Here is a 20,778-nt window from a genome sequence, read left to right as displayed (position 1 = left end):
CACGACTACGTACTCCTGACGGAGCAGCTGCCAGTACGAGAAGTGGGACGGGGGATGAGGGGAAAGGTGGCGGAGGCTGACCAGGCTTCTGGAACGCAGGCCCGGTTGACGTCACTATTATCATGCAGACTTCAATAATTAAGATTAATATATTTATTCTGTTGATCTGTATAAAGCCACAACATAGTGTGAAAATACAGAATTTTATTTTAAAAACCTAATCTTTTAATAATATATTAATTTAATTTTAAAGCCAAATTAGACAATAACATTACATCCTCAGAAATCACATGCTACATGAAATATTGTGAAGTAAAACCAACTCACAAATTTTGTAAACCAGAATAGAAATTGATGAAATGTCTATATTTTATCATCTCTATTAACCAATATTTTCAAAACACAATTTCAAGGTTTCATTTAATATTATCTGTAAGATCTGGGGCCTACAACTTACACAATCACTACAACTTAAACAAACGTGTAGTAGTATGTTTATCTGTTATTCTATAATCATTAAATGTTCCAATGTTTGTAGACTTAAAAAAAAACTGTCAGATTGTATTAGCTTACTGAGCATCAATAATATACTAAGAAAAAAAGGTATAAGTTGACAGCTATGGACCGATGGCACATACCTCTGGCTGCCGTGCCATACGAAAAACAAGAACAGGTAGGAGAGCAGCACGGCGCCGCCCGCAGTGGCCACACCCGGCACCCAGTTGCGCGTGGCCAGCGACACGGCAACACCCAGCACCAGCGCGCCAAGCGACACCACTCCAAACACCAGCGTTGATGACAACTGCAGCAAGGGCTCCAGCCACTGGTGCGCGAAGCCCTTCATTTCCTCTGCACACCCATGACACACCCCTTACTACGCACTCTCCGCCCCCTAGCACAACGCACAGCAAGTACACAGTTCCTCTGCACACACCCGTGACACACCCCTTACTATGCACTCTCCGCCCCCTAGCACATCGCTCAGCAAGTAGTCAGTTACCCAACAGCTCCAAGCTTTCTGTGCCAAACCCTCGTCACACCAGTGCAATAGCTGCCAGAAGATGTGAGGAGCACCAACATATGCATCTATTTAAAATTATGATACCAATATTATGACCAGTAGAGTGAGAAAGCAAGGATGAAAGTTGGAGAGGGAGGCTATTTAGTAATGATGATGTGACTACTTTTTCTCAAATCTGAACATTGATTAGATCCTTAAAAGTGTCTCAAATTCCAATATAGAACTCAAAAGTCGAGAATAAAATAATATATCAGCAAAAACACACACACTCAAGTTTTGAAAAAAAAAAAAAAAAAAAAACATGTCAACAATTAATTTCTTTTTTAAAAAGCATAGTAACATGTTTAGGATGTAATATAAAAATTATTTTTGTGTAAATCATGTTACCTGAAGTTTAAACAACCATTCCCAAAACATTGTAGCTGGTAGCCGATACATACAGTAAGTCCTCTATTTACGTCGTACCGATTTACGTCGTTTCGGATTAACGTCGCTAATGTTTGAGTACTCATGTTTCAATTTAAGTTGTCGCCGATTCACAATAATGTCGTTTACAATGACAGTAAATATTTATTTTAACCAAAACACCGTATATAATTCGTTTATAATTCTTTGTTTCCTTCGGTAGTTAATTTATGCTATGTAGCGTAAGCTACACGTTCACCGCCTTATCTTATCATACATCATGAGGGACGCTTCCTGCTCTCCGCTGCTCTCCGCGCGGTGATCCAATACTACCAGCCCGCCCGCTCGGCCACCCACGTATCTCGCACGTAGAAGTGTTATCTACTTCCCGCAACGACACAGCATTTTCTCCTACCCCTTTTCGTCCAACTCCTTGGCACTTCAGTAGAGGTGTAAAAGTAACTAAAAAAAGTGTACCCGTATGTATTCGTTACTATAACAATTAGTACTCGTTACTTTCGTATCGTTACTCGTTACTTCTGATACCGCATAACATGCTATGTTATGTAACAGCAACGAATCGAGTCGTATTTCGTACGCGTACAGTATGACGTCGCGTAAATAATAATAAATCGAATATAAAGAATTAAAAGTATTTGATAGTTAACAGCTTTGTTAACCAAGAAACAATAAAATCTCATTAGAGCAGCTTTATTATAATATCTCTTTTAAGATAAGAACAAAAAACGTGAAAATACGCGATAATAAAAAACAAAAACATACATATTTCTAATTTGTAAAAAATACTTTCTTACGTTGTTTCTGTTCCAATCTCAAACTTTGTCTACACACACAATACCTTTAATAAACAGTAAAAAACTTTGACGACGAATTTCCAAATTATACTTTCCTTAATAAACAAACATCGTTCTTTGTAACGAATAAGCGCGCGCATGCGTAAAACATACGAAAAATGCGAGTAACGAAATGCATTCGTGTGTAACGTTTCGTTACTCGTTACTAGATGCCGCACCCGTTACTCAGTAACGAATACATACGGTTTGCTACAGCTCTACGACTTCAGTCGCTATGATATCATTGAGTTGGCCGGAGTTTTAAACGGGCCGTTGTTAACTTTATCCTGATTAAATGCGTTTGTAGTAGGCCTACAGTATCAGCTCACTGCAATTTATGATTTTTTCTTCATAAGATGTCTTCCAAACGACTATATATCTGTTTTTATATTTCAATCAATAAAGGTAATAAAGCAGCTGGTTAAATAACCATTCTATAAAGCTGAGAAGTACTAGTTAGACTTGTTTCCCACGCTGTCGGTTGTAATTTTCTGATAAAATTGCCCGTTGTCACGTCTGTATGCCAGCGCTTCCGGCCGACCTTGGGCCGTGGTCGGCCGGTGGCATGAAACATGGCTCATTTTGCGTCGTTTCTATTTACGTCGCGGTTTTCAGGAACGTAACCCCGACGTAAACCGAGGACTTACTGTACTTTTTTACATAGCTTCTGTCATGATACATAGTGTAGAGCTTGTCAAATATAGTAATGCTAAAGTTTGAATTTCTGAATTTTCTTTAATCAAAACCTTTTTCTTTGACTTATTTTCCTTAAATATCAAATCTTTCATATACAAGATTTGATAATATTTTATGTATTTTATGTATTGAGAATTTTAATGGCTTTTCCCTACTATTTAGTACTGACCTGTTGCACTTCAGCCTACACACTTGTAGAGGATGAACCGGCCGAAGAATTGTGCCATAGGAGAAGTGAATGGAAGGCAACAACCATTTTTAAAAATATATTATTAAAAAATTTAGGAGTGACTCATAGATGTATAATTTCATTTTTTTTTTTTTTAAATTAAGTCACAGCTTGCAGACAGCTTCTGTACTACACTATATGTCTTGACAAACCTCAGATGAAGTAAACATGTGCAGCCAAGTTTAACCACTGTGTTAAATGTAGCCACTAATGTGATTTATTTCTGCAGTTACATGCTGAAGCCTTTTTATCACCACTTGAAGATGACAACATGAAAAGAAATGAGCAGGTAGTATTTATGCCTTATCGTGCCACTTTAAAATATGTTGAGATGGGATTAGTAGTTGTGTTTCTGGATTTCATTTTTATACTGTATATTCAAGAGAGTGAAAATGGCTAAAAGATGCATGTTTTCAAAATAATATTTAGGTAAGAAAACCAGAAAGATTCTTGAAAGCACTCGCGGGAGTTGTAATGCACCATCTTAATTTCTAAGCCATAAAGTTGTATTGTTTACAAAAAATATAATAGTTGGCCAATGCACGATGTAGACTGCCTGCTAGTTCAGAGCCTTACGCTTAGAATCAATACCATGCTAGAAGCACCAGTGAGCAATGCACTTATAATTCCATCTCACTAACACTAGGCAGACCCTTTAAGAATATGAGGTCAGAATAGTTATTCTTTTACCAGATTTTACCTTTTAATTTAAGTTTTTTGGAGAGCGAAAATGGATCAAAGGGTGTTTTCAGGATAATTTTTATGAAGCTCCGAGTACAAGTCTTTACAGCACCATTAGTTCATGCAGTACACAATCTTTATTTCTACAGGCATAAAATGATACCCTCACTCTTAGTCTCAAATTTGCATATGGATGATGAGAAGGCTGTTTGCCAGTTCAGAGATTTGCACTTAAAGGCAATATTGTACTATAAGTACCAGTGAGTGTCACACTTATCATCCCACCTCACTAACAAAAACACACTAATGACTATGCAGACCACTTAAGGAGGTAGTATCGTAAACTATTTTGCTTCTGTAACATCAGGTTTTTGTTCATGACTGTAAATAAAATTATAATTTATTTAAAATTTTAAAAATAGTTATGTGTATTTAATATGCACTCATTAAACTGTATATTTTATAGTTTTAAGAAACTTAAAGACAAATTTATATTCCCACACTAGCATTGAATTTTTCCATGTAATTATGTGTTATACTTCAATTTTTCAATGTTTAAGGGAAACAAAAAAATTGTATTAATTGATAAATGATACAAAAATAAAGATTTTTACAGCAAAGACTTCATACAAAAACAGTTATTTAAAACTGCATACAAAACAATTTCATTCATTCAATTCATGCCAGGATTGAAATTTAAATTGGCCTTTATGCTTCTCAAACAAAATTAAATAAATACTTATTCAAGTAATATAACCATTTAAAGACTATGACTTTATCATTATCATCATCATCATTAATATTTTTATTATTGAATGTTTTTAGTCACTGGAAAAAAAAATAGAAGCAAAATAATCGAGGAAAAGATTGATCGCTTTAATTAAAACAGGACATAACTAAAAATAACTAGAGATCCCATTTAAATGAGAGGAATTCCATACCTACAACCCAACCCTCCCCCCCTTTTTTTTCCCCCTTGCAAATCCACCAACTCAATATCCAAGGCTGGGTCCACCTCCGACAGGAAATACAGTGATACAGTTACAAAAAAAAAATGCTGCAACAATATGTATGAGGAAACAATACAAAAGGGGACTCGCCTCTGAGCTTGTTGAGCAGGAAGGACTTCCCACTGCCCCACTTGGCGTACAGCCCGACGGTGATGGGCATGGACAGTGACGGCTCGCTCAGGATGTCCGCCAGAGCGCTGCTGTACAGGTCGTACCCCAGCATGTTCTCGTTGTCCTCATTGGTGTTGAGGCGGCCTGCGAGAAACAAGGTGGACGTGCTGGATGGATGAATGGACCAATGACTTACAGAGTGTACTCTTATTTTAAGTAGCACCCTTTTTGTGATCCTTTGCACTTGAAAATGACATGCCTTTAACAGTCAATTTCCGATTTTAGGAACGTAAATTAGATCTGTTCTGATATTGATACTGCTATCCGATATTTGCCGATATTCAGCTTTCAGCCGATCACAAAATAACCACACATGTATTGGTGGAATCAAAAATAATAAAACCATTTAAATTTGTTTTTAAAATACTTGCTTTATTTGTTTGTTGATTGCGACAGACCACAGCTCCTCTCTGCTACCAGGTCATGTCGTTCCACTTGAATTTTTAAAGGCAAATTTTAATAATTATTAAGAGTCTACTGGTTAGCTACGAGTAAACAAGAGAAGGTTTGCCTAATAAATTCCTGATATACTGTGTTTTAACTAGCTGGCTTTTATTTTAGATGATTTATTTCAGATTTAATAAAAAAAATTTTGGATTCAATATGACTAACAAATTTATAAAACAAATTATGAAGCGTGGACAGTAATTATAAATGTTGGTGGTAGTATTAGGTATCGGTGGTGGTATGGGGGTATCGGTACCGGAACAGCCTTAACGTAAATGTGACTCACGTGCTCCAAATATTTGGCCCAGAATGGTCTTCTGGTGGTTCATGTCGATGTGGTAGGGTGTTTCGCCCGCCTTATTCGGCCGGTACAAGTGCTGGCTGTGCTTGGGGTTCCTCAGCAGCACCTCCACTATCGCCTGCGCAGCACACACACAACACTCACTGCCGCCCTCTGCAGCTATTCTGGACGTTTATAGATTACTGCCAAGTGCTCACTTTCAGTCAAGAAGGCTTTCAAGAAGCTAAACCTCTTTGTCTTAATGTGCAGTCAGTTGATATGGATGTGAGAGAAGATTTTTCAGTTGAATTTTATGTATTTGTTGACTGTAATGAACGTTTGACCAACCTGAATGCACTGAAGTTACTATCAAATGCAATCTCTCTAGCACCGAACATTTTTTCTGTACATATAATGAAGTATAAATGGAAATTTGGTGTGAATTTTTAAAATTTTAGATCAATTTCTTCAACAGAATGTACATACAAATCAATATAAAAAAAAGTTAACTGACTTTTTATATAAAAAAAATCCCTCACAATTTTTTAAAAGCAATCATTAACCTAATTTGCAATTTTCTGAAAGAAATAAAGACAGTCCAATTCCTATAGCTGTTAGTTCACACAGAACCTTGCATGGGCCATTTTACAGTGTGTATGACTATGGACTACAACAATATGTTTGAAGTCTGGGTACTGACATACCAAGCATGACATTTATCCCTTATCACTGAGGAATTTCCATGACTCTTCCAGATTTTAAAGTAAATGCCCTGATTTTCCCAGACTTCCAGAAAGCGGACCACCACTTTCAGGATTTTTTTTAAATAAAAAAAAATTAATAAAATTATAGGGATGTGTGAATCATCGATTTTCAGTTCGGTTCGAATCCGATTTGAATCCCTGGCAATATTTTAAACATGAATCCGATTCCGAATATTAAGCACAGAATAATTAAAAATAACTGATTAATTTAAAAATAATATGTGTTCTCTTTTTTCTAACTGTAACTACTGGCAATTATTTATTACACTGAGATTGAAATGTTTATAATTATGTAAACTTAATAAATAATAAAAAATTTAAAATATGAAAACCAAAACATATTCGATTCTCCAACTCAATCGTAATAAACTGCACGCCACAGGGATATCTCAGTTTTATAAATGTTTCAGCAAACAAAACCCTTTTTTCTCCAATAAATAGCCAATACGTTTTTTTCTTGTGGGTATGTAATTGTTTTTAGTTTATAGTTTGCTATACAACGAAATTTGTAATTATAGTTTAAGCTCTCGAAATCTCGAAATTCTTTTAATGTCACTGTGTTAATTATTTAATTTACATATCTTTCTTTGATACATCATATTATAAATACTTACGTAATAGTAGCCTAATTTTATTTTTCCCTGCTAGTATTTTTGAGCCGTATTAAATTAATTTATAACTTTTGTCAATATTCGTAATACTGTATGAATCCATGTACGTACAACGATTACGGGTTCGGGCAATTGTGGATTCGAACCGTACCCGAAAATATCGGGTACTCGCACATCCCTATAAAATTGTTATTATGAGAAAAAAAAATATTTTAAAAAAGTCCTCCTTTGTACATCTGTGGTGCTTGTAGCGCACCTTGGAGCGTGCCCTCATGGCGATGTGCAGGGCCGTGTCTCCCTTCTTGTCTGCCACGGACACGCGCGCCTTCTTGTCAAGCAGCAGTTGCACCATCTCCACGTTCCTGATGCGCACGGCACGCAACAAGGGCGTGTCGCCGTCCTGCGCACGCCCAAACATAGCAGCCCCTTCGTGCACAGCACTTGCTCCAGCCAACACCTTACAGACAACTCACTGACGGCCGAATTACCAGCAGCAGTGCAGTGAGCATTCAGCACGGCAGAGTTTCTCACAAGTATGGCTAAGGGATGCAAATGAATTTTTTTAGCACCAGTCTCACTCCATCTCCCTAACATGTATCCTATCATAGGAGGGATGACAGAATAAGCAATTTAATATTTAAATACTTAATTGTCGTAGTCAGTGAAGGAACGAATACAATTTATCTCAAATTCAATTCCTAAAAGAGGACCTCACATCCAAATATTCTCTATATAAACAGGAATAAAATAAAATATTAATAAAACCACAGAAATAAAAAGTTTGAACAATGAACTAAATTTTTTAATATTAAAATAAATATAATATTTACAAGTTCATTCCTTTTCAAATCAAAAATGTTCCCTGAAATCGCAAACAAACATTCCCAGTTCAATGTAACTGGTAACAGATACAAATATGTATATCTTTGATAGCTTCTGCAGCAATAAATGTTTTTTATGTGAACTGCACCGGTGTAATTCTGAATTACCCTTTGTTAAATTCTTCTTCGAACCTTTTCCCTAGAGTATCAAATCTTTTTGATACTAAAGATTAGATGGTATATAAGGATTTAATTGACCCATCCTTAGACATCATAATTAGAAACATTATAAAAGTCTGACTCCATATACCATAAAATGTAAAGTTATCAAAAGATTTAATAGGTACTTGAAGAAAAATATTTGAAGAAAAATAGTGGAGGCAGAGTTATTCAGAAATTCATACACTAGCCCCTGTGCACTTGACAAGTACTATGATTTTTTATACAAAAAATAACATGTAAATCTGTTTTTATTTTAAAAATTTAATGTATACTTTTTCAAAACTGAAATTTCTGTTTTTTTTGTCATATACTAATTTATCTCTGATTAATGAGGCTATATTTTAACTTTGAGACACTATTTAAATATATAAATTTAAAATTATGATTTGAAAAAAATGTTTACCTACCAAACACATAATTCCATCCCATTCATATATTTTTTTAATTTAAATTTAATATGATTTATTTCAGACATTAATATTTAAAATTCAAACCATTTATTTTTTAAAAATTTTTGTTCACTAATTTAAGACATCATTTATTCGAGAATAGCGACAGCTGGCAAAGCACGCACGCACCTTGGTAGCGATCTCCAGGTCTGGGTTTGCAGTCAGGAGAAACTTCAGGATAGCAACGTTACCCTTCTCCACAGCCCAGTACACCGCCGTCTTCCGCTCCTGCAACACATCTGGGCTTAACGCCTTGTCGACAACTTCATCAGAGACAGTGACAGGGTGTTCAGCAAAACCCACAGACAGAACTCCCTAACTTCCCCCTGGTCTTTTTTAATTAATCACTGACAAAAAATCTGCAATATTTCCAAAGAAAAAAATATATAATTTTTTTTCCCTTAGTCCTGCCACAGTCAAAATGCACTTACCGTTTAATTAACACAGTGAAAAAAAAAGCCTGGAAACCACGCACATAGTGACTTAGTTAACTTCGCACACCAAGAAACCATCACAAGATGGAATACAGCCACACAAGCCAAAAAATACAATCCTGTTAAAACAGCATTGTAAAAAAAATTTAAACTGGACCCAAAATACAATATGCATGACACACACAGTACATGGGTAAGGTGATACACGATGAGCCTTTATCTGATAATTTCATTTAGATTCCCTGTTCAACATATACTTCCATGACTGTTCCCTGATTTTTCCAGAGATTCAAATTTCCCTTACAATTCCAGATTTTGCCTGTTTTAGCCAAGGCTGGATACCCTAAGTAACACACAATTTTAAGGCCGGCTTACAGAGTCAAGACTTGAAGCAGAGGAAAGTAGTACTCCATTTGATTAACCTATTCTAAAACAAGTTAGTACCGCACACTTCAACCCACATAACGACCACAGCTTCCACCCGACCGGCCTGAACGACGAAACCCTGGGAGATACAAATGATCTGACCGCCCAGCCACCACGGCAGTTCCGCGAATCCCAATTGGATCGGTGTTCACCAGCAACAGCCAATTCCCTCTAGTGCAACTAGGACTGTAGAGTCCAAATCGGTGGCCGTATGTACCACGATGTTACAGCGTCTCTAGCAACACAGGGCGTAAGCACTCACCTTCCCTGGGACGTCCACATCCGCATACTTCTTGAGCAACGCCTCGACGACGCTGCGGTGGCCGCCCTTCACGGCGTGGATCAGGTTGGTATCGCCGGCCCGGTCCTGTGGACACACGGGGCGTTGCAGCACGTGAAACAAGCACAAGCCAACATTTAACTTCATTACTTCAGCACACCTCTTTTATCAATTTCACAGACTTTACACATCCACTTTTACAATCTCATACATATTAAATAATTAATAAAAGAATTAAATGTATCAATGTCTTCATCAACATTAAAGTTCTTAGAGACGAGGAGAGGTGATGAAATGAGAAGAGAATGAAGCATTGATATAATACATTGGATAGGGAAATGGGAGTTTATGAACAAACCTAGTGGCTCGTAAACATCCGCAACGTTTTCTAGAAGGAAAGAAGTTAAGTTCGATCTCACCAGGAGTCATAGCCAGATCACCTTAGAGGGAAACGACTAATCCAACCACTCAACCCCCATGGTAACCATTCACAAATAAGAGTGAAAAATTGCTATATGGCTATTACATAAAACTAGACCTGCGAGAATATCAGTTTTTTAGTTTCAAGTGAATACGAATATGAATATCAATTTATTCTTGAATATGAATATTGAATAGTATGAATTAGAATCCCACTAAAAACTTTTTTCAAGTATAACATATACATATTGAAAGAAAAAGTAAATGTGTAGTGTAGTGGCTTCTGGGAAATTAGATAAATAATACTAAAGTGAAAGGTTGGTTAGGTTAAGTCAGCTACAATTACTATAGGTAAAATTTTGTTGAAATATTCAAATTTTGAAAGTAAAATAAAAATAATTATTTTTAATGGTAATTATATGATCATATGGAAAAAAAAAAATTAATAAACAGTGCAAAGCAAATATGTAAGACAATTGCAGCATGTGTGAAGAAACTTCGAGATGGTGGGTTTAAAAAGAATGTACATTTAGCAGTTTTAATTTTAAGTTAAAAAATGTAAAATTTGTTTGTTTGAATTTTCCACTATGTGAAAATAAATCATTAATTATATTAAGAACATATATTAACATTTATGAATTATATTTTTTGCCTTGTTTTAACTTAAATGTAGGAACACAGTAGGTGCTTAAAATGTTCATCTCTTTTTCTGTCTAATACTGTATGCTTGTTACAAGAGATTAAGTTTTCCCCTTCCTGTTAGTGAGACTTTTTTTTTTTGAGCTGTCACTGCGTTAGGAGTGTGTGTGCGAACCCGTATCCGGTCATCCATCATTCACTGCGAATTAACCACCAGAAAAAGTTGTCGTAGATTGTTTGGCTTTAGGAGGAGTCTTTGCTGTGAGTATGCGACCAGATGTTTTTCACAAGATCTATATAAGTTTGTTCCCTCTGCTGCCATGTTATGAATTAAACTAATCACAGAGCTGGCATGCGGTGTTTCCACCCTCTGATCTGAAAACTGTCAACTTTAACAAGCATGCAGTGTTTTGATTTTTATGGACATGAATTATCCTTATCAGTATGCTGTCAATTCTAATATATTTTTAACAACCTGTCCAACCCTTTTCTCCGTAAAATACTTTAGCTTATAAAGTGGGTGTTAGTAATGGTTCTGAATTACTGTGTTAAATCTGGCTTTACTATATTAGTCGTCTCAAAATTTACGTGACCAGATGTAGCAAAAAACGCCACATAAATAACCATAAAATATTACAAAAATCTTGTGGAAATTTGGTTCCCGCCCGACGAGAAAATCTTCTGTGATCCCGAAACTATTCCAGACCTTTGAGATCCCGCAGAGCCTGAAACAACCCAGGTTACAGCCTTCCTAATACAATCCAATAATAATAATTTGTTATAAATTTTTTTGTCATATTTTGGGTTAGATGTAAAGTTTTTCCTTTTAAAAGTTCCTGTGAACGTAATTCTCCGGGTTTATTGTTTTTATTTTTAAAATTCATAAGTTTACTTTTCTAGTAATTATTTTTGCTGGATTCTTTGTGTGGGAAGGCATGCTGACGTGATTTTCCTTCGTTTTTCCATAACTGAGGCTTTGTTTCACACGCTAGGCGTGGGAGTCACAGTCACAGGAGTGTGAGAAAGAGACAAAATTTCTGCGTCGTGGGAACAGAAGTAAGCATTTTGTGGACGCTTCTGTTGCTATGTGCCGTGATTGGCTGAAAATTACGTCAGCGAGCCCAGAACACTGCCCGCAAGAAGGAAAGGAAGGCTGTAAGTTCAGTCATTGTCTGAACACCGGGCCAGGCGGTCGTTGTTCGGGCGGCGGGCCGAGCAGGCTGTGGTCGGGCGATGGCTCGTGTTTTATTCTTTTTTTTGGACGAACAGTTTAATTTTTTTTGTGTGCTCTATTTTACGGAATATAGTGTGATTTTTACATAAATAAATAAAACAGGCAATACATCAAACTTTATGTATAAATTTTATCTTTCTTCGTGACCTGCAACCTGTATGTTTCACTCATCACCAAATTTGAGCTAGCGGAGGTGGTAGGTGGTAACAAGCCCTATTCTTAAATGACTGAATATTAATTTTTTTGAGGTGTTATTTTTCAAAATCAAATCAAATAAAACATTCATTTTGATATTCAAAAATTAGAATATTCACACAAGCCTACTTAAAAAATAGTAAAAATAGCAGTAATGACAATAGGGAAAGCACAGCATTTAAACATACATTTAAATAACTTAAACCACTGGCTTGTTTTAAGGACTTACCAATATAATTACATTAAAATAGGTGCTTTTATTTCAAGTCGGAAAGCTAAGCTAGGCGATGCAGGGCCGGGCAGCACCTGTATGTTGATGTAGGCGCCCGAGTTGAGCAGCGCCACGGCTATCTCGTGGAAGCCGTCCTTGCAGGCGATGGTGAGCGCGGTGCAGCCGTCCTTGTCCAGGGCGTTCACGTTGGGGCGCTGCTCCAGCAGCAGGCCCACCACGTCCGAGTGGCCGCCCATCGTCGCCACCAGCAGTGCCGTCCACGAGAACTGTGCACACACTCACACCGCGTCACAACAGTGGCGTGGCTGAAGTGACCGGCGCCCCTGGCCAGACTTGAAAATGGCGCCCCCTCATGCATTAAAGAGAGGGGAGAGGCTTCAGTAACCGCGAAACCGTCGCGGCGGTGCCCCTCATGCTCCGGCCATCCCTGCCACCCGCTTGCTACCCCACTGTATCACAAACTTACAAATTTGTACCAACAAGTGAAATTTTACCAGTTTGTGAAAATATTATTAGTTAGTAGGGTTCATAAAAGGACTCTTACAAGTAATTTACTGGTACACTACTGATCTTGGGCAATTGATAACTGTAGCTTACAAACTTTTTTCTACCTACCTCAACATTTAAAAGTTTACTAATAACCCACCTACAAAGTTGTTGTGACCTGGTTATTTTCATAATAACTGTTACCAGTACATAATTGAATGGTTATGCTGCCCTATCTTGCTTTTTTTTTTTACGAGTGTATCAACTACACTTGTCACATACAATTGCAGCTTTTACTTCTTAAATTTTAGTAGTAACAATTTTTGAAAATGATTACAAGAGCTTAATTTTTTTTTGCAATTATTAGCAATACTGGCTCCAAGTCTGCAGTGGCATCCATAAACAGACAGCTAGAGGCTCTGGGTGTCTAGCAAAACCACAAATGAATACCTTGACTTTCCCCTATTTCTACAGGTCTTTTATTATTTTTGACTGACCAAAAAAATGTAATATTTTCATAGAACACAACATGCTTTGTATCGAAAAATTATAAAAGAGTATAAAAGACCTGGAGAAGTCAGGGGAGGAAGGCAGGGAATTTTGTTTGTGAGTTTTGCTGGTCACTATGAGCCTTTGATGGAAACTACGTATAAGATGATATTTCTTACGAAACACCGTGAAGCACTATTACAAATGTAACTAAACATTGCATGAATAAAAATACATTTATAATCAAAAATATTTGACACAACAGTATTGTTGAATAAACAAAAAAAAAAATATGCCACCATTAGTACATGGATTAGCAATACAGAATTTACAATATGGGATTAACCTCTGAATAATAATTTCATTTAAATCCTTTGACATGAATTATATTTTCTTAAATATTCCCTGATATTTACCAAAATTAAATATTCCTTCACAGTTCAAGTTCTTTTCCTGTATTCCCTGAAACTAGACAGTCTGTAGTCTCCTGTAGTCACATCAGCGTTTATCGACAAGCGGTACACAACTTTTGAACTTACTTTGAAACCATAACTGTGTTTAAAATTACGCCCAAAAAGACAGTTATAAAACTGGCATTAAATTATTTGAAATAAAATAGCTGTTCCTGAATATCTTCTAAAAGAACCCTTAAAGCTTCAAGGATAATTGAAAAGTGCAACTCAAAGAATGGCAGCCATTTTTCTTGACTTTTCAAATAGTTGAGAGGATCCCTACATAATCATAGATGGAGCTTTTCATGAAAAGACAAGTCACTCTCTATTATTCATGTATTTTTATGGCCTTCCAGGGGTTTGTGGCACTATCTTTTAATAAACATGTACCAATAGTTTGTTACCTAAACATCCAATTACTGACTTCACCCTTTCATCTTTATTTATTCGTTACTGTCAAATGATTAAATTTAACAAGAAAAAATTTAAAACTACCTGCAAATTTGAGGTGAAAAGTTTGTAAATGAAAATAATTACATATTGATTGCTGAAAAAGTATTTCTTTGTTGATGCACAGGTTGTGCTAGCATCAAAATAATTAGGACTTACTTTCATGGTACTTACTAAATGAATGAAGACTGAATCAGTAAAGGATACATCCTAACTTTCCATTAACAGGAGGGGTGTGTGTCCTGTTGGAATGATATACAGTAGAATCTCGTTATAGCGAGCACGGTAATAGCGAGAACACGGCTATAACGAGGTATTTTTGAGGAATTTACGGCGTGATCGCTTGAAGCGCGCTTTTGTTATTTGTCTGCTTTATCTCCACCCCTCTCGCTCGCCGATAGACATCTTGCCGTTGACGCCTGTCACATTCTTCAGCCTTGCAGTCGCCACCTAAGTGCGTGGCTTTAAAAATAGAATCCCATTCTTTCTTTCTTTTATCAAACATCCGTTAGTTATCTGTGCCGTCTGCCGTGTGTAGACAAAGTTTGAGATTGGAACAGAAACAACGTAAGAAAGTATTTTTTACAAATTAGAAATATGTATATTTTTGTTTTTATAATCGCGTATTTTCACGTTTTTTTATTGTTATCTTAAAAGAGATAATATTAAAAAGCCGCTCTAATGAGATTTAATTGTTTCTTGGTTAACAAAAACTATTAATTATCAAATATTGTTAATTGTTTATATTCTATTTATTATTATTTCCGCGACGGCATACTGTACGCGTACGCAATACGACTGGATTCGTTGCTGCAACATAACATAGCATGTTATGCGGTATCAGAAGTAACGAGTAACGTAACGATAGTAACGATTACTAATTGTTATAGTAACAAATACATACGGGTACACATTTTTTCGTTACTTTTACACCTCTAGTAGGCACTAGGTACCGTATTTATTTCCGAATCGCTAGGACAGTTTTCTTGTAACTTTTGTTTCGGTCAGTTGTGGGGTATCTGTCCGGGAAAGGGGTGGTGATGGTTTGAGTTTAATCCCAAATTTATTTTCTAAAAAAGTTGACAGGTTTCTTTAAATGAAAAAAGTATAGTTTTCCAGCGACTATTTCGTTTGAGGCGTACGTGCGTTGCCGCAGCCGCACTCCTGCAAGGAATTAAATCGTCGCGCTACACTAGCACCACCTGTAAGCAACATCCCGAACCAACATGGCCGCCAGCAGACAGCCCGCGTCGACGATAGATAGCAGGACAATGTTGCGGCGGCCGCGGGATGAGATGCTATACTTACGTGGCGTGGTAGGGTATTCTGGTTATTTTGACGCAATCGGTGATCGCATCCGTACTTATGGGGCATCGTTTTAAAGATAATTCACACATCTGCTCACAGAAATTAAGATTTCGCTAATATAACCTGTTATTTTCCTATTTTACAGGTTTAAACACAATTTTTATGCTATTTTCGGTTAAATTTAATTTTTGGGGGCCAAAATTTGTCCAATTCGGTTATAGCATTGAATATATATAACTTATAGAAGTCGCGAGGGGATAGGATTTATTATTCCAATTTTCGGATCCAAAACTGAGGTAGTTGTTAGCTCCGCCGCTAGACAGCTCTTCTTTCCACAAGAGTGTACTCGTAGTTACCAGCTTCCACGCCAGAGCGCTGTAGCGTCGCTTTTTTCAAGGTCGTGCGCGTAATTCTCTGTTTCACTCTATCGAGAGGCGGTGCCTTTTGTTGAAATCCGAGCGCTTAGATATCGGCGGGCGCAACTGAATTGGAGGAGTACGGCCACCGAAAAAAAAAAAAAAAGTGCGGTTAAAAGATGCCAACATCAAAAATTAAGTTTTAATAATAAGAAAACTACAGAAATTTCTTAAAGCGTATCAGATTGGAATGTACAGTATAGTGTACATTCCCACTGACATTCGTGGTTCAGAATTTATAAAATGTTGTGTTAACGGAGTGGCGCATTGAGTAAAATGGCAAAACATAATTTGGAATAATTCTTGACAACGTTGAATGATTTTGGTAGCTATGAAACAACTATGGCTGCGATGACTGTTCAAACGCGTGCACGTGTTGTTATTAGTAACAGAAACTAATGGTATGATGTCATACTTTGTGGCTATGCAGTTTATAATTTTTTTAACATAAGATGAAGCATTTTTACATAATGTTTTGGTTGTTTCGTTATTCAAAATAAATAATCTTAAACGTTATATGGTGAATATTCCCAGTAGCGAATGACCACAAAAAAAAATCAATTTTGCCAACATAGATCTGAAAAGTTAACGATTTACTATGTTAATTTGCTTATAAATAAAGCACATTTCCCGGATCTCCAAAGAAAATAAGAGTGTTTGTTATAGCATTGAGTTCCCACTCTTTATATTCCTTGCTTTGAGGTTAGATACACAAGTTAAGCCCGGGCTACATTCGCAATAGCAAGCAAACAGCACAGACGCACAGAAGTTCAACATACACTATTAGATATGAGCTGCCACATTGGCAAATAGCACGCGCACAGAAAAATAGCACAGGATCGGCGCACAGAAAGTTCATTAACTTTTAACTTTTAGGTTATTTTCTGTGCGCGACCATGATGGTAGCCAATCAGCAAACAGTTTAAGTACTACTCGAGTGGGCTTATAAAAGAACAATTGTCACGAAAGTATTGGTGCTCTTGACTTGAGTAGTTTGTTATTGTTTTCAAACACGCGATAACATAAAAATGGAAGGCACATTTGATAGCTTTTTGATAGCTGTAATAGAAAGTAAAAATATTTTGTATGACAGGGGATCCGCAGGATACAAAAATGAAGAAGCTAAATTAAATGCTTGGAAGTCTGTGTCTGAATGTGTTAAAGAAGCCGGATTTGAAATAAACAGTGATATATATTTTTGAATGCTCATTGTGTTTTGTACGTAAACTTTGAAATATTTAAAATATTTCTGGGTTTAACGAAAACCGTACCACAATAACAACACACGAATCTAAACAAACGTCACGTATGCCAACTTCAGTGACCAAAATTGTGAACGGGAGTTTTACATTTAAAAAACTTTTTTGAATGCTTCCGGTATTATTTTGTGTTGTGTTGTGCGTGAATGTAGCATCAAGCTCTGTGCTATCTCTGTGCGTGTGTGCTATCTGTGTGCTGTTTGCGTGCTATTGCGAATGTATCCCGGCCTTTATGCTCGTAAAAACGATGCGCAAGTATTTTGAATACAAATATATTTTCTTTTAATAACCGAAAGGTAAATATTATTTCCATGAAATATAATACAATTCTTTAAACACAGACAACATATAAGAGCTATTTTTTGTTTATTATTCCATCTGGCGTGATAAATATTATATTTTAAAAACTGTTTGTGGATTTTTAATATAAAATAAATATTTGTTTATGACATCAATTTAAGTTGTTCAAAAAATTCACTTTGGTATGAATTAAACCAAATTCATGTTATCCAGGGCACAAAATTAGAAACTACCAAAAAAGATTATTTACATTGCTGTTTTGTGTAAATCTGTGCACGGACTTAGTAAGTGACATATTTATAATTCCTCATTTTAGCAACCCATTTTAACACAAGAGAAAAATGATTTTATATTAAAAAATTATTATTTTAAACCATTAATTAGCAGGAAACATGTATGAATAATCTATTTAAATTTGCATTTGAACAGTGAATATTATTTTACAATAATAAATATTTTTATCATCGTATATTACTGATGAAAAGTTTGTATTTCCATCTAATCAGAAGTATTATGACACAGTTAATTAAATTGCTTTACAAGTTTTTATTCACATGAAAATCATTAAAAATTGGTTGGAAAGTTATATAAATATACAAAAACAAATCATTATACATACAATTTTATTATCTTAGTGGATTTAAATTAATGGTGTCCCAGTGACTACTGCGAAGAAAAAAGTCTTGCGAAAGGTTTCCTCGTAATTGAAATTCGTCAAAAAAAAACTATCTCTCATTTTTGGTGACATTTCTGACAAGTGGTACAATGAAATTTGAGACTGGCAAATGAATGTTGTGAAGCAATAAACAAAATATCACATTCGTGAACTACAAATGCATAATTGTTTTTATTTTATAATAAAAGTGTATCTAATAACCCGTGGCTTTGCTCACGTAATTTCCGGGTATTGCTGATATTCTACCATTTTAAGAAAATATGTATTAAATTTCAAATATTTTTGAAGAATTATACACAAAGAACTGTCAAGTATAGAACATATTTAATAAATAAAAATATTTTTACGACTTATTTTTAATTGGTTTAGCGTAAGTCTATTTTAACTTTTATTTAAAATTAAGTACCTACCTTATTTTCTATCTCCCGGTTTAGTGACTTTGAGAATATATTTTTCCTTGATGAAATCTTAACTCTTTTCCATCTGACGAAGAAGCCAATTAAAAAATAAACTAAGACTCGCGCACTTATTGTATGTTAAGAATGCCATCGTTTTAAATTACTGTAATTTTTTTAGTTATAGTCATGCTTAGTATAATAACATAATATGCCTTATTACGCATACATTTCAGTATTCATGAAACTAGTGCATTTTTATTTGAAATGTAGAGCAGTTACCAAATTTCTTATCTCGCATATTGATCTTTTGGTATGGCTAGTATTACTTAAACTAAATTTTTGAATTTTCACTGATGCACTGTTTTCCCTTTTCTATGTGATTTAGAAAATATAGCAATATACGTAAACCAATTAAACCAAAATCATCCTGAATTTTTATTACAGAAAAAAGTTAATTACAAAAATTTTTAATGTGCGTATTTTAATATTGAATTTATATATATCTTGCCAATACTGATTTAGTGGGTTATATAATTTTTTTTATTTTTAAAAATAATATCTACCCCTTTTACTACTTAATAGATAACGTTGAATAAGAGAAGGTTGTTTAAGGTATGTTGATTTTCCTTGCCAATATCTAAAAGTAAATTTGCACAAACGCGAAATATAGTTTAAATAAGTATTTTACTTTTAAAATAAAACCATATTTTGAACGTAACACTGACTATTGGCCCAATACAAAGTTTTAATAGCTAATTTTCACTTCACTCGGGTACAGAATCCCATCATTCAGTGATTTCCGTGGCTAGCTTCTTTTGGGATTTCATCATTCTCAAACGACGGTAAGGGAAGCTTCTCTTCAAGGTCGCCTAACGATGTTGATAAGACCTGCCGGGTAATTTGAATCGTTGGTCTGGGATTTTCGAGGGGGGGGGGGGGGTGAAGGATGATGTCACGACTGGGCTGGTTAACCTAGTTCTGCCAAATACCACCAGGGGCGTATACAGCCGATACCCAGCGATGAAAGCGATCGCAGCGGCGGAGCTTGGAACTACAACAATTCTTCTAAGAAACCGGACAGAAAATTTAACCTGGGCTCGCGACTTCTATACATTATATATATTCAATGGTTATAGCGAGGACACGGTTATAGCGAGGATCAAACCCGGAACCGTGACACCTCGCTATAACGGGACTCTAGTGTACCTTATTGGGATCACCAATATCTGAAATGTTACTTCACAACATACATTATTATGAATTATGATAAATGTTATCAAATTCAATTAAGTTTTAGCCTGACGGAAAGACAATTTTTTAAAATATTTTTTCTTAGCCTCTGTACCTCTATTTCAAAAATTTATCCCGTACACAAGACTGCATTGCAGTTTTATCATACGTATAGCGTATAGCATATATCACAGAAATGTGATAGCGTATATCATATGTATAGCGTATAGCATATATACCAGAAATGTGGTTAAGTGGTCCCGTCAACTCAGCTAGTTGACACGAGCAAGTTCTGGTGGTAAACACTGCTCACCATTCCAGCAGTGTCTACGTTGGCGCCGGCTTTGATAAGGCTCTCCACAATCTCCGCGTTGCCCTTCCGCGATGCCCACACCAGTGCGGTTGTCCCGTACTGCAAACAAGCGTTACACTGCATTCAAAAACAAATCCTACGGGTTCTTATTATGGCTGGGTTCATAAACTTCACAAGGATTGCAAGAGCACAAGGCCACAATATGCAAGAAACACAAGATACAGTAGTTTATAAAGCATGCAAGTTGTAGGAAGCTACAAACTAATTCTACAACTTAAAACTAAAAATGAAGTAACAATTTTCTTCAGCTGGCTTCTTTTATAAATAATGATTTTCATGAAAATGTCTGAATTACTTAATTTAAAACATCATTTGCTTTAACTGTACCACAGTTTAAAAAGTGAAAATATGATACGCAGGATAAAAATAAAATCGTAACCTTTTAGTTTTTGCAAAACATCACTTTAAATATATCAGATA

General features: G+C 35.8%; 1 protein-coding gene across 10 annotated transcripts in view; it reads right to left on the bottom strand.

Moving 5' to 3' along the window:
• Positions 1 to 20,778, bottom strand: part of LOC134527598 (kinase D-interacting substrate of 220 kDa) — a 354,998-nt gene that overhangs the window by 100,357 nt on the left and 233,863 nt on the right. For 9 of the 10 annotated variants that reach the window (XM_063360420.1, XM_063360425.1, XM_063360428.1 and 6 more), the window contains 8 exons: positions 20,299 to 20,397; positions 12,596 to 12,787; positions 9,784 to 9,888; positions 8,791 to 8,889; positions 7,426 to 7,569; positions 5,801 to 5,933; positions 4,987 to 5,151; positions 639 to 849 (listed from right to left, as the gene is read on the bottom strand). In XM_063360420.1, the coding sequence (XP_063216490.1) occupies positions 639 to 849; positions 4,987 to 5,151; positions 5,801 to 5,933; positions 7,426 to 7,569; positions 8,791 to 8,889; positions 9,784 to 9,888; positions 12,596 to 12,787; positions 20,299 to 20,397 (1,148 nt within the window). Of the gene's footprint in view, positions 1 to 638; positions 850 to 4,986; positions 5,152 to 5,800; positions 5,934 to 7,425; positions 7,570 to 8,790; positions 8,890 to 9,783; positions 9,889 to 12,595; positions 12,788 to 13,912; positions 17,297 to 20,298; positions 20,398 to 20,778 lie in introns of those variants that run through there. The other variant, XM_063360429.1, reaches the window with a different exon arrangement.

This window comes from Bacillus rossius, chromosome 1, assembly GCF_032445375.1.
Source record: "Bacillus rossius redtenbacheri isolate Brsri chromosome 1, Brsri_v3, whole genome shotgun sequence".
In the NCBI taxonomy this organism is placed as follows: Eukaryota; Metazoa; Arthropoda; class Insecta; order Phasmatodea; family Bacillidae; genus Bacillus; species Bacillus rossius.
This window is presented reverse-complemented; position numbering and strand designations above follow the sequence as displayed.